At 39.4% G+C, this 26,402-nt stretch overlaps 2 protein-coding genes and 1 pseudogene across 4 annotated transcripts; 1 reads left to right on the top strand and 2 right to left on the bottom strand.

The window, feature by feature from the left end:
- The first annotated feature begins 1,393 nt into the window (after positions 1 to 1,393).
- LOC131787748 (uncharacterized) lies at positions 1,394 to 13,170 on the top strand. Of its 2 annotated transcripts, XM_066166936.1 has the most exons (5): positions 1,403 to 1,492; positions 1,638 to 1,680; positions 3,232 to 3,292; positions 7,330 to 11,790; positions 12,656 to 13,170. In XM_066166936.1, the coding sequence occupies exon 4, from the start codon at positions 7,398 to 7,400 to the stop codon at positions 11,784 to 11,786; it is 4,389 nt and encodes a 1,462-aa protein (XP_066023033.1). In that variant the 5' UTR covers positions 1,403 to 1,492; positions 1,638 to 1,680; positions 3,232 to 3,292; positions 7,330 to 7,397; the 3' UTR covers positions 11,787 to 11,790; positions 12,656 to 13,170. The 2 variants fall into 2 exon arrangements, with proteins under 2 accessions (XP_066023034.1, XP_066023033.1); XM_066166937.1 differs by lacking the exon at positions 1,638 to 1,680 and having other exon boundaries at positions 1,394 to 1,492.
- Positions 4,222 to 5,224, bottom strand: LOC136280704 (uncharacterized; annotated as a pseudogene).
- An 887-nt stretch (positions 13,171 to 14,057) lies between the features above and the next one.
- LOC131780438 (uncharacterized) lies at positions 14,058 to 24,815 on the bottom strand. Of its 2 annotated transcripts, none has more exons than XM_059097047.2 (7): positions 24,447 to 24,815; positions 22,081 to 22,344; positions 20,379 to 20,738; positions 17,769 to 18,050; positions 17,195 to 17,431; positions 16,271 to 16,537; positions 14,058 to 15,829 (listed from the first exon to the last, which is right to left on the bottom strand). In XM_059097047.2, the coding sequence occupies exons 1-7, from the start codon at positions 24,511 to 24,513 to the stop codon at positions 15,306 to 15,308; spliced, it is 2,001 nt and encodes a 666-aa protein (XP_058953030.2). In that variant the 5' UTR covers positions 24,514 to 24,815; the 3' UTR covers positions 14,058 to 15,305. The 2 variants fall into 2 exon arrangements, with proteins under 2 accessions (XP_058953030.2, XP_058953029.2); XM_059097046.2 differs by having other exon boundaries at positions 14,061 to 15,832.
- Positions 24,816 to 26,402: the final 1,587 nt, after the last annotated feature.

Genomic DNA, 26,402 nt, shown 5'->3' with positions numbered 1-26,402 from the left:
TTATTTTGTTATTATTTTTCTGTCTCTAAATCCGCGTACCTGGAGAATCTACTAGCCTGTAAAGTGAGACTGTTTAACGACCCGCCACAGAAGTAAGTTTACATCAAAGTTTTTTAATTTAGCTACGCGATAAAGAATTGATTTACGAATTATAAACGTATTTCTTTTAGATCGAATGATTATTAAAACTTGGCTTGATGTTATACGGTTTGTGGTGGTCATTTGAGCGAACCAGTTCAGAGTGAGGAAACAGAGGTTCCTCAAGGCACGGACAGATCAAGATTATGAACAAGACAGCTCTCCAGGTTAAAACACTATATGAACATTAGCACTATTCCACAATGGAATCTTTCATGCTTAGATTAGAGCTACATATTTGCAAATTAACTGTAGATATTGATTATGACCTTAAATTTTGTCTGAAAGTAAAATTAGTACAACGACATGAAGATGGAGAAACAAGAAACTTAAGGTTACCTCCCACCTTTAGAGGCCGAAAAATCGATTTTCATTTTATTTGATTAAACTGAATTGAAACATTCAACCAAACGTTTCGATAAAAAATTTCTGAGATCTTAAAAAGCACCCGAGAAAAACAAAAACGTATTTTCAAATAAATGGTTAATAAATCACGAAGGTGTCATAATCTTGGACCTTGGCGATTTCCCTGGGGAAATTTTCGCGGCAACCGCTTATGTTGGTTCTCGATTTTCATGTTATTTCCATATTTTGCTTATATCGCACATTTTACAAAATTCACACGTGGAAGCTCTTTGTTTATTGAAAAATCATTGCTCAGGGAAAAATCAAAAGCGGAAGGAAGTCTTTGGTAAAAAAAAAAAAAGAATAAAAAGAAAGGAAAAAAATTAGCCCAAAGGAAAAAAAAGAGTACCATTCTGTCAAGAAAAGAAAAAATTCTTTTGTGAAAGCCACTGGTACGTTGGTATCCAGATCGATTTCGAACAAAGAAGTCGCCGTCAAACCAAAATTTGCATACGTGATATTTCAAACGAGGTTTCCTTTTCTTTATGCTAGTACCGGCCTTGATATAAAAACATTAACAATCGCCTCGAATCGTAATTTTGAAAGCTGTATGTCGATTCGTTGTCTTGCTCCTCAGCACATTTCCGGTTTTTTCATTTTTGCCGCGGGTTTTTTCTTTGCCTTTGGTAACTTTGCTCATTATTGTGTTGTCCTCCTCAAGGCTCCACTGAGCAATTGAATTTAAAAAAAAAAACATGTCAGAAATGGGTTGCTTTCCCTGGTAAATCTTGATCCACGTCATCAACTCCAGGAGCCCACAGCTCAGAAGTCCAATCCATTCTAAATTTTACTTGCTGAGGCTTCTGGGCAGGGAAAGTCCCAGAAGTGCTTTCAGGTTCATTCCATCACTGTCAATCCTCTGCAGGCACCGTCGTCTGATGTAAGTGAATCCTTGCGAGACTTCGAGAAGAAAGTCAGATGATTCCACAGCCAGGTTTGTCTAAACCAAGTAAGTATTATCTGGAGTCAATTTTAAAGCGCAATTTGGTCGTCGGTAATCAATAGTCACTTCCGCTGTCCACGTAAATCGATCTCGACCTTCGCCTTCTTGTTGAAACCTTCATCAATTTAGAATGTTGCTTCTATCCTCTCAGAAGCTGTTATTTCACAGAATTGCAGTAAAGTTATGAATTTATGGTAAGTTGGATGCAGTGATGTGGTATCAGAGTGATTTGTCAATAACCTTCATAACTTTGCAGGAACTCAAATTACAGAATCTCCTCTTCTCCTAGGGGTTTGCTGAAACCCAGCGGGTACTTCATTAAAAATCCATGCGCCGACTTGTAATTGTTGTTCGATCGAATGTTATTCTCCTCTTTGTACCGAGAAGGTTGTAAAATATGTCGTTGTCTCAATCGCAAGAACACTTTCACATACAGCTTCATCGCGTATCGATAACTTGAAATTTGTCTTCGAAAATTTTAGATTACATTGTCGTTACTCAGTTGATTAACAAATGAAGATGTTGAAATATATATGTTATCAGGAGAAGAAGATTATTGATCAAACCTATGATATTGACCATCGATGAGTTAACAAGTGCTCAACTTGCCCAAAATGCCCTTTGAAAAGGATTCGAATTACTTTCTTTAGCTTTAGTATCTTGATTGTCATATGAAAAGAGAATGTGTATATAGTAGTATGTGAAAGCCAAATAGGTACTTAATTATTATAACTTCTGTTTGTTTTTTAAGATTTGATTTAGATTTTACTACATGTTCATTTTTAATTTTTCTGAAAAAATTCACCTTGTCTGTGCACACTTTTAAATTGGCATCCTGAAAATCAAAATTGAGGTCTACTTTAAGACCTAACCTTACATGTGATATAAGTTTCATTAGATTTGATTATGAATTGTGTTACGGGTCATGTTGACATGTGATTAACACAATTAGAGGAAGTGAAGTCCATTTCTGTAAACTTTGCTGTACATGTTCTTGTATGCACTTTTAATGTCACAATATATGACTACATACATCTTAGTTTTCATTTGATGCAAATTTCATGCGGTTCATTTAACATCATTGAAAATCACTTGGTGGATATCACTCAGGGAAAATCACTCTGGTTTTGCTTTATGCAAACTGATTACAATCTTCATAATATTAACAAATTTTATTTCATTTAATTGTTAACCTTCCATAACTGAAAGGCTACACATCATCTAAGTCCCTTTCCCTCTTTGCAACATACTACCACATCTTAGCTTTCATTTGATGTAAGTTTCATATGATAGGCTACACAACAAAAAAGTCATATTGCCACTGGACCTGATTTGACTCTAAGTGGTGGCGAGTTTTGTGGTGGTGAGTTTGTAGTGGTGACAAATTTACCTTAAACCTTTGGAGGAATCACATGAGTAAACCTACAGGAAGTAATACTCACTTTCGTGCTCCATAAAAAAGCCACAGGTTTTTTTAAATTTATGGTAACAAATCAAGTTATTTTACTGCCAGATTTGTCTTAAACCAGGGATGTGTTATTTTCTATTTACCAGGTCTTAAACCAGGGATGTGTTATTTCTTGTCAACCTGAACTGATATTCCAGAATGTTTATTCATTCTTTAACCATAACTATGACTGCACAATGATCACTTTTGCACTTATTTTCATAAATTTTGATTTCAGTCTTTGCTCCCTTATTTTATCTCCCTTTGTCTTTTCTAATGGTTATTTTTATTTGCATAGGTCCCAGGCTTCAAAATTTGAGATCAAGATGTGATTTTACTGAATTTTTAGACAATGTCTGGTAAGTAAACCAGCTGTAGTATCTTGTCATTATTTTTAAAATAGTTGTCGTCTTTGGAATCCAGAGCTTCTCCTTTTAAAAGCTTGTTTAGATATTCTGATTACCTCTCTAAACCCTAAGTGTGACTAGCATCTAATTTCTCCTTACAATACCCCCCCTGAATCACACATGGAGGTCATGAGAATAAAGGCAATGATCACCAACAAAGGAAGTTTTTGATGGGTAAAACAAATTCTCCTTGTCAACACCTTAGGAAATGTATAAAGAGCAGTATGGAGAATATACATACTGAATATATGTACAGCAAAACATGGTTTGTTCATGCAACTGCTGCAAGGAAAAATTTAACTGATATTCAGACTGCTTGCCTCAGAGTTTGCAATTTAACTACCAGAGGTGTGCGTGAGTGGTACAGGTGATTGCTTTGTAAATTCACAGCAAAAGAAGTTGGTCTTTGTTCTTAATACAGCAAAAACCCATGTATAAGAACCTAAAATTTAGGAACCTGTTGGGCTAAAGTTTCCCAGTGAAGCACCCCTCTTAAAACAACATTTTTATTATTTAGTGGATGGAACTAACCTTAACTGTATTAATCAAGGCAATAATATTACGTGGGGGAAAGGGGTAGCAGTTCTGGTGATAACCAACTTGAAACTCAGAAAAAGTAAAGCAAATTTAAAATGCACTAACTCCCCTTCTCTCTTTCCATGTAACTATTGACTGGTTCCCAATTCTACAAGCAAAATGAGAGAGCAAAATGATGGCATCTAGTTTCTCAAATTTCCAGTCCAATTATCAGATCCATTTAAATTTGATAATTTTTCAAACCTTGGGGTGAGGTAATTTTCTCAAATGATCTCTTGAAAAGGGTCTCATCATAATTTAACTCACTCCATGCCTCCCCAGTACATTGGGTCATCAAGATCCTTCTATCCTTTGTCAGTGTGATCTTCAGGCAGCATGTAAACTGTATTATTGATTTTATTTTTGTATGTTTCATGGAATGCTTGACTTTGTTGGAAGGCAACATTGTCTTCAAATAGGACTTTTTTCCTTTGTTATTCCCAATTCCTGGAATACATGTTAGCGTGTCCTGAACCTACTGCATGTTGATTTCTTAATCCATCCAGGCATTGTGCTGGAAATAAACATCAACCCTCTTTTCATATTTTTCTTCCTCCTTAGTGGCCACATGCCCTTTTCCTCTGAAGATAAGAGCTGGCTTCACATTTTGTTCACATTTTGTTCCCTCATCAGCCCTAACACAAAGTAGTAGAGTAGCCTGTTGTTTATCTAAACCAGCTGATGGTTGTGACACCCATACTGGCTTAGCACCCAATTTGTCATAGATTTTATCATGCTCATTATTTTACAAATGGGACAGGAACCTGGTCTATGTTGTATCTATTTTTAGGCATCCATCTTCCATACTTTGGGTCAACTGTATGGGACTTCTTTCTTCTCCCTTGTGTCTTCAAGGCTTTCCTCAAATCCCTGTGGAATTCCTGGATTGTATCCCTGCCATCATCTGCACAGACTTTTTCCTTGTTGGTTCTTCTCCTTAGTACTATGTTATGTCTTTTCTTGAATCTCTGAACCAGTTGCTGCTTCCTTTAAATTTTGCAGCTTCTTCTGTGCCATAGCATGCTTCAATTTTCAATGTCATTCTTTTTTTTTAACCAAAGTTTGGACACTTGGCTTCCTGCTGCTCTTTATAGTTTGAACTTGGCAAGTAAAAGATTGGAAGCCAGATGATATTTATCTGTGGATTGAGATCTGTTCTCAGCAATCCTCCTCTTTTTTCACATTAGCCTTGAGCCACCTGTTTTCTTCTTTGTCTTGTTCAGAGTCAGTTCTGCAAGAATTTTGCTTCTGTTTTTTCTCCCACATAAACACCAGAGATTTGTTGACTCCTTGTTGCTTTGCAACAAGGAGTCAACAACTACTGTGCAACTATTTATACAAATGCTAATTGAGGAAAAAGGATGGTTGTCTTTTAGTTGGTATTGATTATTCCATTGGAAATGATCACAACTACATGTAGGGCTTAAGATGTAGATCTATGTTGATGTTTGGAAAATCTTGTGCTGGTGGAGAAAGAACTTAAACCTGCCATAATGCTATTATTCCTCCACACCCTAACATCAGTGTGTGTATTCTCCATACTGTTCTCTGTACATTTTCTATGGTACTGACAAGGAGAATTGGTTTACCATTCTGTAGCTTCTGAAATTGGTGATCATCTCCTTTATTCTCACGACCTTCATATTTGATTAAAGGGTGATTCTGTAAGGAGAAATTAGATGCCAGTCATCCTTAGTGGTTAAATGGTGAAGGATTTTTAATTTCCCAGTAACCAAACACTGGGAAAGTACAATGTAAAGTCTGATGCTCAATACTTTGCTCAATTATGTAGACAAGAGTCCATTAAAGAGTGTTGCCTGAAATGGGCATAGGGTAAAATATAGACTGGACCATTTTTCGGACCATTTTTCGGACCATTTTTTGGACTATTTTGAAGGGGGGAGCACGCCATTAGCAATGAGGGAGGGGTAGGATGAAGTCTATCAGTACTAAGGGAGGGGTGGGAGGTGGAGTGTTATTACTCAGGGAGGGGTGTGAGACGGACAATTACTACTCAGGGAGGGGTGAGAGGTGGTTGTAATGGTAAACACTACTGGTTAATGGAGCTTTAACTCGATCGCACAAACAATTTTAATTGGTTTTTCGACTGAGTTTTTGTATATCAAAATTTTAGCGCTAGGCCGCGGCGTTTCTTTATTTTTTTGTGATGCGAAAGCGAAACTGCCACGAAACACTAGACTTCTACGTTTTGCCGACGGAAATTATCGGCAAGCAACAGTTGCCACCATAGTTCCACTTCGCAGGTTTCATAGGTTTTAACGCAAGAACTGATCGACAGCGGCTTGGGCAAATTGGAAAACAAACCTAGGGGAGTCGCAAGGAATACCTGGTCACGATTTCCGGTGTTGGTGATTATCTCCTTTGTTTGCGAAACAGATAAAATCGATATTTGCGCTTTCCCATTTTGAGAGTACAGCAGTGTTTTTGGTCGATTCGAGAACATGGATTCCTCTTCAAAATCGTTCGCTGATGATTTTATATAGTAAAGGTATAAACTTTAAAATTGCGATAACGCTTGTGGATTCTAAATACTGCTAAGTTAAGACCGGAAATTCCGTGATCTCGTTTGATACGATCAATGACAAAAGGAAGATAGTTAAAGTTAGTAATTACATACTGTATACACAAAGAGAAACTTGAAGCAACTGACGGTGCACAAGTTTACTCCAAAGGCAAACGTATAACTCAACAGTGGAGGACCGTAAACGCGATATTTTCAATACAAATTAAAGTCCAGGTGTTTACGTGGCAGTTTCGCTTTCGCATGACAGAAAAATGAAGAGACGCCGCGGCCCAGCGCTAAAATTTTGACATACAAAAACTCAGTCGAAAAACCAATTAAAATTGTTCGTACGATCGAGTAAAAGCCCCATTAGCTAGCAGTGTTTCCTATTACAACCACCCACCACGCCTATCTGCGTAGTAATAGTCCGTCTCACACCCCTCCCTAAGTAATAACACTCCACCCCCCACCCCTCCTTTAGAACTGATAGACTTCATCCTACCCCTCCCTCAGTACTAATGGTGTGCACCCCCCTTCAAAATGGTCCAAAAAATAGTCCAGTCCATATTTTACCCTATGCCCCTGAAATGTGTTACATGTAGCAATCATATCACTTATCACGACTGTTGGATTGTGAACATTTATTTGGGTGTGTAGGTCTGGGATGAAAAACGATGTCAAAATGTTAGGGATGGTGGTAATAAGTGAAAGGTATCATCGTTTTTATGTTATTGTAACTTATAACTTTGTATTATCAGTATTACCATAATTGTTGGGCTTATTATCATTATGTCATGCACATTATTTTATCAGCTTTTTGATATTGACCAATAAAATCCTTAGCAGTTCAATCATTCTTTTTATTATTTTTTTTTCATGGTCCACAAAGAACATGGAATTATCTCTTTTGCCCCACGGGTAGCTTTTGAGGATTAGTCCGTAATACTCTTGAACAACATGGCAGCTGCCGCACCGTCCCCCTTAGCCAGCTCCCTAAAGAAGACAAATGGATCCAAGTTGAGCAGACTTCTCATCGATGGTGGAACAACAGTGTTGAGGACCATTTTTGATGGCTATCACCCTCCGGCTAATCTTTCTGCTGATCTTAATGCCAACTACTCAACCCTTCAACTCCTCTTTAAGAAAAAGGTCCTACGTGCAGCCCAGTGGGACAAACTGTTCCCACCTGGTGGAGCAACACCAGACTCAAACACATTTGACATCACTCTCCTATTTCTTCTTCTCACCCACATTTGCGGTCTATCTCCTCCTCTATCAGGGTGGCATAAAAAGCCATCTCTAGGTGATAACTCTTTGGAAGCAAATCTTGCTCGTATTAAGTTCTTCCGCAATGAGTTGTACGGTCACGTTTCTAGCACTGGCATTGACACAATCACTTTCTCCTCACTATGGCAAGAAATTAGCGCTGTTCTTGTTGCTCTCGGACTCGATCAAACAGAAATCGATAGACTGAAAGAAGAAAAGTGTGGCGCGGAAGATTATCTTGACGTTTTACTTGAATGGGCTAAAAGTGAAGAAGAAATCAAATCTCATTTGGCGGACCTGCGTGGATCTCAGAGCATAACACAGCGTAGTATTGAAGATGTCCGTCAAACCCAACTAGAAGATCACAAAACGCTTCAAGATAGCATGTCAGTGCTAGGAGAAGTGCATCAGACTCAGACGAAAATACAAAGCACCATTCAGGGCGCTGCTAAAAACCAAGACAAACGTTTGGAAAGTTTGCAAACAGGTCTACAGGAAGTGAAGCTAGCAGTTGGAGAATTTAGCAAAGGAAGAAACTCAGGCAGCCAAGAAGATGAGGTCCTGAGGAACCTCGTTAAGTCGGAATTCAAAGGAGACATCGAGTTTCACGTCCAACGTTGGCAAGAAGACACCCGTGAGTGGGTGTTTAACAAAGTCGAAGACTGGTTGGACGACAGGAACTCTCAAAACCGGGTGATGGTTATATGTGGAAATGCAGGAATGGGAAAATCTGTCATTTCCGTCGTTGTTTGCAAGAAAATGCAATTGGCTGGCCGTCTATGCGGGAGTCACTTCATTCAACATAACAACTTCCGTTACCGGAAGCCTCAGTTAATGCTTCAATCCTTGTCCAGTCATATGTGCCATGCTCTGCCAGAGTTTAAGCTAGCTCTTGTAGAACAGTTGACAAGAAATACGGGTAAGGATCTCAACGATATGGGGATTGAGGAATTATTCGCCCTTCTCTTTAAAGAGCCTCTCAGCAGCGTTGAGGACCCTGGAAGGAACATGCTAATAGTTATAGATGGCCTGGATGAAAGTGACTATCACGATCGGAATGAGTTACTTGAGGTCATTGTCAATCACTTTTGCAAGCTTCCAATGTGGATTCGATTTCTTGTCACAAGCCGACCAGAGAGGAACATTGCAAAAACATTAAGACATTTGCATCCGTTTCAGCTGGAAGCAGAGGATGAGCAAAATCAAAATGACATCAAGCGCTTCATTGGAAAGAAATTAGAATGCATGCCAGAAGCAGAAAACACGAATGACATTGTGGAAAATCTAGTTGAAAAGTCGGAAGGGCTCATGTTGTATGCTTACTTTCTTCTTTTATACATCGAAGAGAATCCATCAGTTCTTAAACAAGGAGAAGAAAAGGGCAACTTACCGTTAGGAATTTCTTCAGTATACCATCGCTATTTCAAAAGGTTGGAGAGTGAGCTCATGACTGAGCTTGGCATCAAGGAAGATTCATTTTTTAATTTCCTTTCTGCTCTCGCCGCATCGAGAGAACCCTTGCCAATCGATTTTGCTTCTTGGCTGTTGCTTTCAAGTACTACCGCAATAGCTAATAAACGAAAACTTTTGAAAGCTATAAACAGTGTTTCCTCACTTCTTCCCGTTCGAGGTGACCGTCTTCACATTTTTCACAAGTCCATTAAAGATTGGTTGACAGATGAATGTTGTTACGGGGCGCACGACTTCATCGTCGACGAGAGAGAAGGCCATCGTATACTTGCAGAACTTTGTGCTGCTGAATTTGATATTCTGCTGCAAAAACGAGTCGCTAAATCTGTGAGTGACACGCGGTTTAATGACAAGACAATGTATGCCCTACAACATGGTGTTCGACACATGTTAAAGGTCGACGAGGTTACAAGAAGAGATGGCATTGAGGACGTTGTGAGGAAGTATGTGATAAACCAAGAGCTTGTCTATGCAAAGCTGTGTGTGAATAACACAGTGGCGACGGAAGATCTTGTTTGTGTTCTAAAGGAAGAGAGCTATAGCTCATTGAATATAGAAACCAGGGCTTTCCTGGAAACTTTGCTGTTCATATTGCGGAAGAACAGTTGGTCGCTGATGGAGCTTCCACATGTTTTCTTACAGACTATGGTGAACGAGAGCGGATCAGTGCTATCTTCTGAAGCTAAGAAACTCTTGAATGAGAAATATGATGAAATATTTTACATGGAACGGGTCAACAAGAATCAACAGAAGTCAGTTGTGGAAGCTCGATTTCACTGTTCGTCAGAAGTGGTTTGTTTCGATATTTCACCAGACCAAGATTATATGGTGTGTGAATGTGCTGATCCAGAGATTCAGCTATGGTCACTGAAGACAGGTGAAAGAGAATGGAGAAACCGTGTCTCAGTGGAAGAAAATTACTCCAAACCTCTATACTATGAAAGAGCTGTAGATGTTTCCTTCATTTACCCCCTTTTCAGCGAGGTTAGCTACAAAGAAGAAATACTTTCATTTTATCGATCCGTTGTCTTTCATCCAGATGGGAAACATATACTGCCTGGAAACCTATCCACAGTTTATACCATTGATGGGAAACAGAAAAAGCTTTTCAGCACGAGTAATTGTAGATTCTCTGTATGTATATTACTAAAGGACAACACCGCGATGCTTACAGACTGTCCAAACAATCCCAAATGCCTAGTCATTTGGAGTCTGGATACTGGGATAGAAATGTCTCGCATCACCAGAAATGAATTCATTGTCTGTTTTCAGTGCTCTCCTGATAAAAATCTTCTGGCCGTCTCCCACTCCACGGGCTTACTATGTCTGTTTGATTTACAGAATGAACTAATTGAGTTAGGATCAATATCGACAACTTCACCTTGGGGATTTTTGACTTTCTCCGTGGAAAGTGATGCTCTTGCTGGTCTGTTCAGAACCAGATTTAATGTGCAACATTTTCGTTGCAGAATTACTGCTAATAGATTTTGCCAAAAAATTTTGAGTGACTTCAGTGCAGAAGCCAGTGTCGATCGCGAAGGAGCTGAGCGGCCTTTCCTCGTCGGAGATGCCACAGGAAGTTTGACGTCGGCCTTGTCGAGAGTCGTTCGTTTCGGGAAAACCGGATTGCTAACGAGGTTAAAGAGCGAACGTGCATTATTAAGTAGCCCAACTCTTCGACACGTGAGTTTGATAAATCTCGCTAAAATTGAAAAAGCCGAAATAAAGTCAGACACGCTTGTTTCGGATGTTGCTTTCTCTACTAATGGTGAGAATGTGTATGTGGTGAGTCGGAGTCCAGTAACAGTGACCGTATGGGAATATTCAAGTTGGAATAAAAAAGCAGTAAAGTGCCTGAGTTACCCTTCGATTTTGCCTATGAAAGATGGTGTTATTGTTCTGAACGATTCAGTTGAGTTTTGGGACGTTGAATTGACGGAGTGTAAACGGCGGTGGGACGAGTTACATGGGATTGCGTTGCTACCTGTATCAGAAGAACATGTAGCTTGTCGGACCGAAGACGATACCGCTGTTATCTTATCTACCTCGGATGGTCGTTCCGAGATCATTAAACATGTAGAATGGTGGGACATCCTTGCGATGAACAAAAAATTCCAAATGATAACCTATAAACATAAATTTAAATACGGCGGGTTCTTAGTGCAGCACACTGTTCACCTTTCTGATGCCTCGTTTTCATCGCCTCGCAAACTTCGCTCGTTTGTTATCGACCAAAAAGGCAGCGAACCAGCAGGCTTTTTTTCTCCCAAAGGAGATTTCGTCGTTCTATGGACCTCCAATATCGTAGAGATCTACAATGCAACCTCAGGGAAATTACACCGCAAGTTACTCGAAAAAGATTACATAGTGGATCTTAAATTTATCACGAACCGATCGTTGATGGTCTGTTCAAGTGAGGATGTTGGTAACTTTCTTCGAATGTTCGATGTAATTTCAGGGGAACATTTGGCTACGTTAGATATTGAAGAGAGACCTTTTAGTCTTGGCGTGTGCGTGAACAGTTTACGTGTCGCCGTTTGCCTGGGTGGATCGGATGTAAAGCTCATCCAGGTACATCTTCCAAGAAGCAGACGACTTTCTCATGAGTGAGAAGGTAAGATAGTTGACGCTATCATGTAGAAATCAAAGCCTAACTGAATAACCCCCTACATGTGCTACTGAATTAGGTCGATGAATGGGTAGATAAATGAATGAATTGCTTCTATTTATCTGCTTCGGTGGTCGCTAGTGTATTTATTTATGTGTATATTTGATTTATTTATTGTATCTTGTCATCCTCTTAACCCCTAAGAGTGATTAGCCCCTAATTTCTCCTCAGAATATCATCCATGAATCACACATTTGGGTCACGAGAATAAAGGAAATGATCACCATTTAGAAAAAGCTCTTGATTATGAAACAAATTCTCCTTATCAGCTCCTTAGGAAATGAATAGAGGACAGTATAGATATATACGTATTGATGTAAGGGTGTAAAGAGTGAAACTTGGCACTAAAAAAACTAGATCATACGGATGGATACTTCAACGGACTTGCTGAATTATACGGAATTTTATATCCTTCTTAACGTTATTTTTTTTCATCTTTGTTTGTTTTGGTATACTTTTTGTTGTAGCTTTTGTTGTTTTTTTTGGTCTTGTTTGATTCTTCAGATATTATTTATCATTCTTCGTTGCATAGCTGCCAGCGCCCGTGGGAAATATGAAGCAAATCCTGTGTTTTCATTGGCTACCCGAGCAATTTAATTACAAACCGTTGGAATATTTTGCAAGACGAAAACATGGCGAACCGAAAAACCGAAACCTCGTGCTTCTCTTAGCCTACAACACGCATGCGTGCACTATTACTTGACCTAAGTTGAACGCGGAATACTCTCCTAAAGTAGTTTGTTATTTCTCACTGTCTGTGCGACTGAGTTTATTTACTGTTTTTTCTTTTTTCCCTATTTTTCTCTTTTAGGTGCTGGCCTTGTTTGCACGAACCATGACGAAATCTGGTGGGGTGCGGCTCAGAAAGACGATTTACTGCGATATAATGACGATGATTTTTTTTTCAGACTGCGCATGTGCTTGGCCGAGGGTGCGTTAATCGAGTCTGGAAAGACCAAAACTTCCAACCATTTTACGCTCATCGAACACAATTATTTACGCCCAAGATTTACTCTGCTATCTTCAGCGACTAGAACATGTTTCTTTATTTCTTGTAAATATATGATATGCACTATTTTCACGTATTTTGAACTCATTAGTTACAAACCATTTTATTCCATGTTGGAATGGCTTTTCTTTGGCAACGGTACCTCAGTAAGATTGACAGTCAAGAGCTTTAATTATTTCTTGTACAAAATGTGTTTGTCCTATTTTGTTATTTCTGCTTTGAACGTGTCAGCATGCAACTTATGAGTTCGTTTTGCTCATCTAGAGAGCTTCTATTAATTATTTCCGATTTTGTTTGGCAAGTGAAATTTGGCAATGTAAAAATAAACCGTAATGTACTTTCCTTGAAAGAACGTCTTTTAGGTTTTTTTTAACTCTGGAGTAATGGAGTTGCAGAAAATGTACAAAAACTTCCAGATCGGGAGTTTGAGAACCTGTTATTTTACAGGTCAACAGCATATTGAATACAACCATACAACATTCTCTCCAGAAATATAAGCCTGAAGTCAAGCGACCATTTCATCATTATTTCTGGGTTAGCCTTTCTTGAGAAGCAATTGGACCTGAGAGAGGAGGATGATTTTGGCTGGGAGTGTGATGGGAGCTATTATTTTCCCGCCATTTTCTTCCAGTTATTTCTAGTAACTTACATCAGATAAAGCATTAATATGAAGCCCTTTTCACAAAGAGTGCCAAGGTGACTATTTTAAAACAGTTTACAAATTCACTTTAGTACATGCTTGAATGAAATCGGGCGTTTGTTAAATTCGATGGTAACCCTTGTAGATAACGCATGCAATGACGCTGAAACAAGATAGAAATGGATGAAGTTCATCGTCTTACTGCTAATTGGCGTCGTTTACACGTTCGTGTTCGAGTCGTGCGCTGTTCTCGTGAGAGGAAATTAGCAAACTTTTGCATTCATTTACACTGAAAACACTTGGCGATTATGGTGAGCAGGATGTTACATGGAAAATTATTTGCTACGCCCAATTAAAAGTTCGATAAGAACCAGTTCATTCAGTCCCTAATATTGACCGTTCTATTTAGAGAAGGGATGATCCTTTTGCATAGATCTGACAAAGGAAAATGGGGCAAAATTGATTTGAAATTATTCGCATTGAATGAAAGTCACTTGAATTTCCAATATGTATTGTAATTTCTTAATTCGGTTGATAGATTAACACAGAAAACCTCAAAATAAGCAAAGTGTACAGGTAAGATTTCATCGTGGAATCTGCTCATCCAAGCTAACTCAACGTATAAGTAAAGTTTACAAACCCTAGATTTCATCGTGGAAATTTCCCATCTACGCTAACTTAACGTCTAATCTTTTTAGCCAGATGGCGACAAAACTTCATTGATCAATTACAACGCTATTTCGTGTGTTAAAGCATTTATATTGTAATCACACTATTCAATTGTTGGCACGGTTCTAGATTTTTTACACCATCCCGGGAGGGTGGAGTTTCAGATATGCATAATCTGTTTTGTCTAGTTTTCAGTGGCTTCGGAAGATAAATGACATCGCAGCTTTGACAATTTTCGCGATAGATCGTTCTTAGCCTCGTCCAATATGTATCTAAATATCGTCAATTGTACCAACATAGATCCAAGAACATATTCTGTAGCAAATCGTATTTACAACACAGCATATTCATCTGCTATAAGTGTACAAAGGTATCTACTTCCGCACTCTGTTAATCCTTTGACCCCTTGGAGTGATCAGCATCTAATTTCTCCTTACAACATCACCCATGAATCACTCAGTAAGGTGACGAGAATAAAGAAAATAATCATCAAGTACATAAACTCCTGCTTGTTAAACAAATTCTCCTTACCAGCACCTCAGAACTTTATACAGAACAACATGGAGAATATGCATGCAGATGTTATGGTGCAAAGGGTTAAACTCAACTCCTGCTTCGGGATCAAAATACAGCTCGCTTCCCCAGCTCTCTTTCGTCACTGTCTTACCTAGCGCACGTACCTACTTTCTTGGACATAAATTAAAAGGTATCTGGGTCATCCTTTCCTCATTTCAAGACATATACTTCATTGCTTTGAGGGATGGGAGTTTCCTTTTTGTTAACCTTTATATTCCAAAGTCTTCCGTAGGTAGACTATACCAAAGGGGCAAAAAGACCTAACTGAACCTTCTGAGGCGAGTAAAATTTCAAAAAAAAAAATAATGATAAGTCCAACTACAAATATACAGAGCGGTTGCTACTAAAGGTAAACTACTCTTAGATGGCTTCGTTACCGTCTCAAAGTCAAGGAGTCAAACATAGTAGTATTCACACTTCGGCTTCGCACTTGAGGAACACAATTTAAATGTACATTAATTCTGTTTCGCGCCGTTTTCAGCCAAACAGGAGCAAAACCAGAAATTACAAGGTTTTACAAGGAAATAGCCTTTTTAAAGGCCATTTCATAACCATATAAGGTTTTTTCTACATATCTGATGAAGTCTCTATGGTGTTCACGTTCACGTATGGACGTTTCATTTCTCTAGCACTCTGCAATCCTGCAGTATGAATCAATGGGGCGTACATGCAATTAGCTGCGCTATCGTTACGATTGCTAGGGGAAATGTTAGTATAATCAGTTCTTGCAACTTGCGTGGCATCTTCAAGTTCACCATCGTTTCCCTCGCGTCTCAAGCTCATGTAAAGCCCGTTTGAATCAGTCCATGCCGATATAACATCATATGGGAAAACCTCATCGTTATCACGCGTGATAGTTTCGGTCCGTGACTCTGGTCTCGGCGACTCCATTTCCTCCACAGTTGCCATCTCAGTAGAGGTGCTCTGCACTGTCAATTTTCTGGATTTCCTTTTCTCAATTATTAACTTTGTGATCTTTCTGTGGGTAAAACCCACAACAGAGCAGATTATGAGGAGAACGGACAAAACGGCAATGACGATGACCAAATTGGTTGACAAGGAGCGATCGGCACCGTGACCGACCTCTGATACTTCTTCAAAAGATAGAAAAAAATAATTAAACATTGAAAAAAAGGAAAATGTTAAAATCAAATTAATAACCAAATTATCATTATTAATTTAAGTTAGAGTATTTACTGTGAAGTTTAAAATTTCCGAAATGAGGTCGTGTCGTGGAAAACAATCCAATCAGACAGTGCCCACCGGTTAGCTTTGTGATTTTCTCAAACTTCATGATATCTATGCTATTTGGTCATCCGTATACTCTAAACAGCTGAAGGGGGAAGGGGGGGGGGGGAATGGGGGAAGGAGCACCTCCATACCTCCACTCTAGGGACTTTAGTCCGAGAAAAGGTTATTTGACTCATAAGTTTTACTAAATTTTTACACTAATTTTGAAATCGATTGTAGCTTAACTAGAATATGAAAGTATTTTTGATGAAGATTTGAGAAAAATGAATCCTTCTCCTCACCTGGTCCTCCCATAGGGGAGATGACCAAGGATCTGGAAGTTTTTCCGGCTATGTTTGACACATGACATGTGTATTTGGTTTCATCGTCTTGTAAGGAAACTTTAACTGAGTCCTCTCCATTAATCAGCGGTTCATCATCTTTAAACCATGCGTACTTTAGCGGATGTCTGTTTGCCGTGTTGCAAAGCAGCAGAAGCTCTCTTTTCATCATTGCTTTGTCGTTTTGTTTAAGAATAATTCCTTTAACTTCAGTTATAACAGGATGCTCTGATTAAAAAGAATGAAAAGAAACATATTTCTAAGCTGCAAAGCGAGATTTCTTGTAATACTTTGGCGGTCAATCTGATGGACAGGTAAGGTGCATTTTACTGCGTGGGCCAAATTCTTGGAAAATTTTTGCATTCTTTTGGACACCGGCAAAGCGCTCTTGGCAGCTGAATGTACACATGTATGGGAGCCATTCAGTGCTAATGTAGGAGCCGTTAGTGTTTGTCATGTCTTTATATATTTTTTTTAGCTTCCTTGTTATCTATTTTTTTCGCCTTCCTTTTTCACTGCATATTGCCAAGATTTTTTAATGTTTGCTTGTTTGCGTCTCGATTTCGTGGTGTTCAATTCGTTTTATTGTTTCATGTTATTGATGACCTTTTAAAGCATAATGGTAATAGCGGAGTGATGAAAGAAGCGATAAGCCAGAAAAGAACTTTTGAGTTGCCATCTAAGATAATAACCGTAGATGTCTAAAGCAAAGAAAGTCCTTTCACGCTGAAAAAGATCCTTCCTCTCTGACTATACAAGGTTCACACAATGAAAAAAAAAGTAACATGTTAGAAAGGAAAAGTATATCGCCAAACTATTTCAGAAACCTTGCTTACATATGCATATTAAATGACCCTTTAGACCGATTAACCTTCATGGACTTACCAACAACCAGGACTTTCATGGACACTCTCAGACCATTATCCACCTGACAATGGTAGGTACCTTCATCCTTTGAGGAAACGTTGTGAATGGTTAGTTCTTGGCCACTGACGTTTAGGGGTACATTGCTTTTGTCTCTGTACCACTGGACGGTCTGGTGCGGCTGACCACACCGAAGTGGGACAGAGTGACCAACAATCACTTCGTTGTTCTTTGCTGGGGTGTAAATGACCGGAACATCTGGAGAATGTATCGAAATTTATGATGTCAACTACAATTTCAGCCAACAGCTGGGAGGGGTACCATTTGTCAGTGACACAATGTGCAAAATTCTGAAGGTGCAGTAGATTCACTGACGTAAGACGGCACTCTGTGCACATAGTTTAACCGAGCTTACAACATACGGGAGGCTTGTTATCGTAGAACTGCATTGAAACAGCAACCTCCCTCCCTCCCCCAAAGTTTTTCACTTTCGTCAACAGTTCTTACGTTTTCAATGTTTCTCTTTAATCTTAGACTGTTGGGTTTAAAGCATCGTAACGCACAAATTTGCATAGACTTCTTTGACGCGACTTACTTTCATTCGTCTTGAACGATACATACTGTGAACTCGACCCATTCCCCGCGGCATTCTCGGCTTGTACTCGCACTTTATATTGTGTGTTGCTCAGGAGACGTGTGAAAATGACTGATTGTTTTCCGTATGATGATTGCCGTTTGATTACATTCCCGGATGCAATAGACAATTCCACATAATGATTTGTGACGTTGCTACCAGGAAAAGGCAAATTCCATCCCACACGGACAGCAGAAGAGTTGATATATTCGATGGAAACGCCTTTAGGGACACCTGGCAATACTGTAAATATAGCAAACGAAAATAAAATGAACTGACCTCAAACACTGGTACGAGTCAGGCTTGCGTACAAGTAACATGAATCCATTGGCTGGTGTACAGAGTTTTGACACCAAGCAAAGATCTTAGGAAAAGATGAAAATGTTCCCTTCCTCCCCCCCCCCCCCCCACGTCACACTTTTCTTTAGAGTCGCTGATAAATGTATGAGCATGGCATATCCGTTTAAAAAAAGTCTGACTGAAGAATGATTGACACTCTATGATTAATGCTAATTGTTCTGGATTGAAGGCTCATTTTCACCCTTGATGCAACGCGCGCCTCAACCCAATTTCCAGTAACACGAAATTCCCAGATTACTGAAAACCTTCTAAAATCGTCTTTCTCAAGAGCCATCCAGGACATATAGTCAACTGTTTTACAGTACATACATTCGCCGTTCGTCATTTTACAGTTTCCTCACAGTATTTTGAATTTTGTCTGGTAGAATCCCAGGAAAATTTATTTTAAATGTCACGCTTGGACAGATCTCTTCGTACTCTGTGAACAGAGTCGGCGAAAAGGACAACGTTCGAATTTTTTCACTTTCTGGAATCACTTGATGATTCTAGATAAAGATGAAATATCTTCCAATAGAAATTGGATTTTTCAAAGAGAAATATAGAAAAATATCAGACTGCCGGACGTTTAGTTATTCGAAGACCGTTTCCGGTAGTGTCCGCTGGAAATCTTGTAGTGTCACGCTTGGATCTCTTCGTACTCTGTGTACATGGTCGGCGAAACGGACAACGTTTGAATTTTTTCACTTTCTAGCCGTGCTTGAGGATTGTAAATGAAGGTAGAATATTTTCCAAGGAAAAATTGGCATATTTCAAAGAGAAATATGGAGTTATTTGAGGACCGTGTCCAGCCGTGTCATTGAAAAGTTTCTAAGTGCCAAGCGCTTGGATGGCTTCGTACTCTGTATACAGGGTTAGCGAGAAATATCAAGTTCAAAATTTAAGGCTGCCTGGAAGCACTTGAGGATTGTAAATAAAGGTAGAACATTTTCGTTTAAATATTTTTTGGATTTCGAAGAAAAATATGGAATATATCGGACTGCTGGAAGTTTAATTATTTTAAGACCATGTCCGGCTGCCAAACGTTTAATCACTTCATTGCAGGAACGTCAGCGACACTGATGGTTTACGTTTCAATTTTTATTTGCTGCTTTGCATTCTCAACAACCTCAGCCACCCTTTCGAGCGCAAGCTCCTCTCCACGAGCAGGAAACTTCAACTGACCCTTGGTCCTATTTAACAAGGATGGCAAACATCAATAAAAAAAAATTGATGTATAAATGAAAACATGGTGGATCAACATTTTCACCTTCCTCAGAATGCTCGCATGGATTTTCGTGTTCCTCTTTAGCAACAACCGATCCATAAGCATTTACTTCCTCAGAATCTACTAAATCAATGGATTCATCTGATTCCACACCGGATTAAGACGTCTAGTACTGTTTTAAACAGAATTATTTTGACAAGCTCACCAAACTCATCGGAGAAAACGCACAAGCTATTTTGAGACAACGTGACTAGGTAAAAATGACTGACCAATCAGAGGCACTATTTAAACAAAAGCGGTGGTTTCAAACAAAAACAAACGACCGCGTTGCATCAAGGTTGGAAATGGGCCTTTAAACTACGATGGTGCAACTGTTGGCATGCAATTTCAACAATCTGAAGATCAGAAAAAACTTGTTGCGTTATTAAAATACCAATGCTTACAGGAAAAAGGCAACAACTTCCCTCTTCTCTCCCTTTCTGAAATATGTTTTACGAGTAAAATACCACATGAAACAGCATGGTACGAGGAAAAGTTCTTTGTTTGATTTGTAAATAAAAGTTTGGGAGATACATGCAGTAACAGAACAGGTGTTATGGAAAACTTGATCGATGGACAACACAGTGGACCTTACTGACTCAAGTATACCTCACTGTGGAACTTATTAAGTTAACTGCAGATAGCACTTAATTGAAGCACATGAGCTATGAGGGACCAATCAATATTACCATCCACTGCTAGGAAGTGGGGGTGTGGGAACGGGGGGGGGGGGGGGGAGGAGGGGAATTCTGTTGTTGCCAGCAGAGTAAAAGGGGGGGCTTAAGAAAGCTGTCTGCCAATCAACTGCCAATAAGGGAGGCATCATTCGAATAATACTAAGCCTCATGAAGGCATCAGATGATTTTATTGCGACTTAAATCCTCCCCCACCCCACCCCCCCTCTTACACAGGGCAAGAAAAAATGCTTCGATCTATACACCCAGCGAAAAAAGGATGAAAACTCTTACCTCGTTCACATATAAAGGTATATTTTTCTGTACAAGCAGGCTTGGATAATTTTCCATTTCTTGTATCTAATTTAGTGCACCTGCTTATCCTACCCAGGTGATTCCCCAAAGGAGATCCAACCCAAACGGTGAAAGCATTAGGGAGGGATGGCACAGATGGGAAGGATCGCCTGGATAGAACACTCAAAAAGCGTAGAGTATCATCATCTGAATCGCGTGAGACTCTAGCCAGCTGTGCAGAGGAGTCAGTGCAGTAAGAGGATGCTCCTCCCCACTCACGTTCCACGGCATGGGAGGAGTGCATGAAACACGAGTTCTTGTAGAAACTCCAGCCGTTGGCACAAGATAGTTTTCCTGGCTCTTTTGAAAGAAGATGACAGACTTACTGTGAAACTTAGTAAACTATGAAATCGGATGTTATTACGTTCCAAGGGAAAAGCCAATTAGGCGCGACAAGCGACAGCGGTAATTAGTTTGTGGTTTTGAAGCTTCCACGCTTTATCTTGATTGGTCAGCAAGCAACTGACTTGTCATTATCGAGACAAAGCGGTTCACAGTTTTCTGAGTCACACAATAACGACCTAGTCTCTGGACTGTCAAGCGACACTCCGGTCAAGAGGTGGAGCGTTGCGTGACTTCCTAAAGCCTTGTCCCATTTAACCCTCACAGAGTTCGCAAAAATCCCCCATGCCAATGAGAACTTGCACGTAGGCTAGAGATCATACACCCAGATATATGCCCGATGTTTCGACGTGAGCTAGTACGCTTATCACATATTTTTTTTAATTCGATTACCTGGCCAGGTCTAGGCTAGAATTAAAACAACTGCCACTTATGCCTGCATACAAGTTGCAATCTCCTTAAATTCGCAGCTGTTTACTGAAATGTCGCGCGACTTTACTTCTAAAGTGAGTTTGGAGCCGAAGAGCGTTGCGTGACGTCCCAAAGAACGACTGCAAAGATTGATAGAAATGGTGAATGCAAATTGTTCGCACGCAGTTCGCACTGCGCAAAGCGAATTGTTTCTGTTCCCCCGGCCTCTCCTTTTTGTGCTTACGTGCGCTTGTTAACTGGTCACTGCCTACTTTCCTTTCAAGATGAATTTATTTCGTACCAAATAGTGGGGTAATTTGGTATCATCAACTGAGTTGATAACGTAAATTGGTCACCGTAAAGAGTCTATTAGAGGCTGACGTTTCGAGCGTTAGCCCCTTGTCAGAGTAATTGCCCCTCGCTCTAACGAAGGGCTAACGCTCGAAACGTCAGCCTCTAACAAACTCTTTACGGAATCAACTTAGTTGATAATACCAAGTTACTTTCTTATACCCTCCCACGGACACAGCACCACAGTTCCTTTAGAAACTTACCCCCACCAAATATTGGGTGTCCTTTTTTGTTCTTATATCATATAACTGAGGCCTTGTTAGGTGTAATCAGGATACGTAATATCTGGGTAAAACATTAACGGGATACGGGATACTTGAGGGAAAATTAACGGGATACGGGATATTTAAAATAGAGATTCCGAGATAACTGAACTGGAACTGAGGAAATTTATGCCAAAAATTAATTAGACACGGAGTACTCAGACACCCCCCTCTCCCCCCCCCCTTCTCATAGCTCTATAGAAACTTAATTGACTCAACGGATCAAAATGACTTAACTTGTTAGATCTGCATTCAAAACGATTTCAGTAACTTACCTATAACATTGACGAAAATGTGGTACGATATTCCCCAAATTCCCCATTCTGCAGCAGAGCAAAAATAAAACCCCGTGTCGTTAATAGCTGCATTCCTAATTGTAAAGGTTGGCCCTTTTTTCACGAGATTTTCGTTGACCTTATCACTCCGACTTATCCAGTGCCAGTAAACTAGGTTTTTAGGACTATCTCTTGGTTGACATGACAACGTCAGACTTTGATTGGCATAAATAGTGATCTCTCGAGAAACATCTGTCATTAAACCTGAAAAGAGAAGTCGTTTTAAGAAACGTTCACAATAACATCGCAAAAAAAGAAAGAAAGGGAAAATAGTTTGATAATCAAATATTTCAAATTTATGGAAAAGTATCACTTAGCATATGCGCATCTACGGGTGATTCTCTGTTCCTTGAGCTCAAGTTGAACTTGAACTGGAATTTTGACAATTGGTATTCATAGAGGGAGAAAAAACCTCATAGCCAAACCCATACGCATCTGAAGCCAACTCCCAGGTTGAACCTAGTACCCTGCCCACTGCACAATTCAAGAATTATAAACCAGGCTCCTATGAAACTCAAATACCTTTGCATTGATGTAACTTTCGTATCCCGCCCCCCACCCCCTCCGACCGCTGATGACTCGCCTCTTTCATCATTCGCTGTAATGACTGATTTCCGGTTCAAAATTGAAGAACTCTGACGATCGCGAGTCAGTGGTTTTTGATGAATGTTCAAATACAAAGCTCTCTATAACAAAAAATATGTCATGAGCAGCGCGCCGTAAATGATTTCCCCATTGCAATTGACCTCCGACCGAAGAGAACCGCAAATCATTCAAACTCACGAAACTAGGCACAAGAGATCAAAACAACTCTTTTTGTTTTGACGATATTGTTATTTTCATATGTTAGCCATTTTATTCAGTAGGCGGTCTTCCTTGTGGTATATTCTGATTTCGTTTCGCTGGATAACACCGAAAAACTCCATGGATTCCCCTATACACAGTTTATATAATTACTGTTGTATTTTTTATGAAAACTCTATTCCCATTGCAGCTCCCCAAGGGAATTGTTTGCGGCCATTCCTACTGACCATTTCGGGTTAGGGATAATGTGTGCAAAAATTTTTTCTGAAACAACTGATATATTGCCGATTGTCTTGCCCCCTTTTTAAGTTACAAAAAAAAAAAAACACCGGACGTCTTTGTAATTAAACATGGTGGTCAAGTGCCAAAAAGGAAATGAAACCCGGTGAAAAAAGCAGATCGTCATCGCCAATATGGCAGATTGCCATGTTTGTTTAGATGGACAGAGCAGAACTGTGTAATTTCAAAAGATGCCATTGACAATACGTGCTTGGACGCTGTAAGAAGGCAGGACTAAAATCTTTAGTCAGGAACCATTTCAAAGTGTTTACAAAATCGTGCTTGCTATAGGTTTAAAGATATGTCCCAGACAAGCTTGGAAATTCTTGACAACATAGCAAAACTCACAACCACACTAAAGGATGAAGATGATAGTGATCATGACAGTAATGACAACTACTTAAACAGTTGTGAAAATTGCTTGTGCAGTTGCTGAACTCATGACATCTGCGATAAAAGTGCAGTGCTTCACTAAATGAGTTAACAAGTCAACTGGGAGCTGTTTTTCTTTTTTTTTTTCGGTTCGTAAAACAACCGTGATTCATGAACCCTTTAACCCCCTAAGAGTGATCAGCATCTAATTTCTCCTAACAATATCACCACTGAATCAAACATTGATGTCATAAGAGTAAAGGAAATGATAACCAACTAAAGAAGCTCTTGATTGCTAAACAAATTCTCCTTGACAGCAGCTTAGTAAATGTACAGAGAACAGTATGGAGAATATGCATACTGATGTAAAGGGTTAAAAGATTTAGATTCACATTTTCCTTCTTTCGACTTATGAGCGGATGAATCACAAAACAGCCTCAACTATTTTCTTCTCGAAAAGCTCTTTGCAAGAGCTCCTAAAAGTTGCCTGCGTTAGTGATGTCGAATCAGTTCTTTTAATTGCTAGCTTTGCAGCATAGAGTCATAGCTCATATACCTATCAGCGAACTTTTTATAAAGACAAAAATGTCTATTAAAATACGTGTGACAATGCTGTACGTTTCCACGCCCACAATTATTCCTTATGTGCAAGAAGGATATCAGTCATTTGCTTGGCAAACTCAATCTTGCAACACTCCCCCGCATAAATTCCTACATTCATTCCAGAGTTAACGTGTTTGTACTTTTTTGCTCTTCCGCTTTAAATATGTTGAAGCTAAAGCCCTTGTAACGTTGCATTACAGACGGTTTTAAAGGATCATAAAGCGTGTTAAGCATCTTATAATAATTACCTTCTGAGATCGTGAAACCAATCAGGAGTACTAAGAAGGGTATTAAGGCACCCATTCTGCAGATCATAGCCAGTATCGGAGGGATTGGAAGGTATACACGCTTTGAGTTGTTACCTCACTCTGTGATGACTAAGAACTAAAAATATGAGACTATGATTCGGCCAAAATCAGCTTGGTAAGGGAAATCCTGAGCGGAAGTGGCTGCAACACTCTGAAAAAGAAATGCAGAATTGCACGAAAAATCTTTCAGCGGGATTTAGTGTTCGTCGGAAATGAGGTTTCCCAAAGAAAACCTCAAAATATCTCAGAACAATATTGCTACCACCAAAGTTAAGATGCTCAAGTCGGTGAACTTGTATTGAATGTGTAGCGATTTGGCAAAGTTTATTATATAGTTTTATTTGCGACTTCCGCTGTTATCGATACCTCGTCAAATAATACTCCGGAAATTGTAATAAACGAACAGCCTGACAAACATCTGGTCGATGAAAGCACCGGGAGTCTCTGTGACGTTTCAACAGGTCATTCCGTGAGAGTTAGCTACGAGCAGTAAGATTAAGACCTTGACAACGGTCGGAAGTTGCGAAAATGGTCGGAATTCAAAATTAACCATTAGCAAGAAAATTTAAGCTTGTGGCTTATGGTCAGTTACTTCAAATCCAAGACAGCTCCAGACCATAACGTCAGCTTGCCTCAGGACTTCATATCAGTAAATCTTAAGTCAAGAGGCCGGAAAGCGCCCAGCTTGCGTCATCGGAACAAAGCGTAAGAATGGCTTCTTGTTCCAGGCAAAAGCATATTAAAATGTCAACTAATGTGTTTTCATGATCTCTGATTACGAACACACAGTTAATGCGAAGGCTTTTTCAAAATTAATGGGAAGTTAAACTGTTTAAACAGGATCTGATTGGTAGTTTTTTCAGACCTTGCACAAAATGATTGAACAAACGAAAAATAGGCAACTTAATGTAAATGGCTTATGTTATTCATAAAGAGATAATTCACTCATGCACTCAACAAGATAATTTGGCTCAATGGAATCTCAGTTCCTTGTGCAATCAGTTTTATTACTACGTAACCCTTTAAATGCAACTGATTTCCTGATGATGCTCATGGCTAGAATCAGATGATTTTATAGACATGGCTGTGATGTGGTATATTCGGACTGATGCGGCTTGTGTCATCGCAGCTTGAAAGAAACCTACTCCCCTTCAAATTTGATTCAGAGACCGCGCTGAACTGAACCAAGCTAAAAATTACAACATTGGTACCCTAACCGTTTGGCGCAAGGCTAGAAATGGGTTAGTTGCTGATTGGCGCTCTCAATGAAAAGGATATTCTTGTACATAGCTTAGGATTTGAGCCATATCAACGCGCGAAAATGCAAAATACATCATCATGGAAATTAAGAGATTTCATCTCTGCGGTTTTCCTCGAGGAACTTCGGTTCCTGGATCTGCAACAAATAAATTAAGTTCCCTTATTAAAAAAAATGTATAGCCAGGTAAAACGCTACAACGTACGCTTAGTCTAATTTAAAAATAGAAAAAAACATTAACAAATGGATAACGTCTTGCATACGTAAGAAAGGGATGAAATTTTTCCTTTCATTTTGTTGTTGTATAAGTGCTATTGGGAAATAAAGTTCTCCGTAGATTACATCAAATTTGGCGAACACTGCAGTTCAATATTTTTTATGTTGTGTTGATAATAGTGAAAAATGTTTCGGTTTATTTGAGCCGCGAAAATTTGTTCCCGCAAAGCGCAGAAGTCCATCAATTCACAACACAAATTTTTTTCATAGATGGACATACAGTGATTCAGTCAGCAGATCAAATAGACCGCCTTGTCAACACAGGCCTCCACAGGCGGCCCAAGCTCCAGCTGTGAGTTAATCATATTGCGAAATAAGAGTTATGCTGTTCAGGAATATTTTACGAGCGCTCTTAGGATTAA

The sequence above is a fragment of the Pocillopora verrucosa genome, chromosome 5 (genome assembly GCF_036669915.1).
Source record: "Pocillopora verrucosa isolate sample1 chromosome 5, ASM3666991v2, whole genome shotgun sequence".
NCBI classification, from domain to species: domain Eukaryota; kingdom Metazoa; phylum Cnidaria; class Anthozoa; order Scleractinia; family Pocilloporidae; genus Pocillopora; species Pocillopora verrucosa.
Note: the sequence above shows the minus strand (reverse complement) of the source record. Positions and strands in the feature narration are given on the sequence as shown.

Bases quoted from the DNA above. Each gene is read 5' to 3' on its own strand.
- LOC131787748 (XM_066166937.1), top strand. From the start codon at position 7,398: ATGGCAGCTGCCGCACCGTCCCCCTTAGCCAGCTCCCTAAAGAAGACA.
- LOC131780438 (XM_059097046.2), bottom strand. From the start codon at position 24,513: ATGATCTGCAGAATGGGTGCCTTAATACCCTTCTTAGTACTCCTGATT. The intron at 20,739-22,080 runs GTAAGTTACTGA...TTCTTTCAAAAG, and splicing joins CATTTTCGTCAATGTTATAG to AGCCAGGAAAACTATCTTGT. The intron at 15,833-16,270 runs GTGAGGAGAAGG...TATCTTTTGAAG, and splicing joins CTCCCCTATGGGAGGACCAG to AAGTATCAGAGGTCGGTCAC.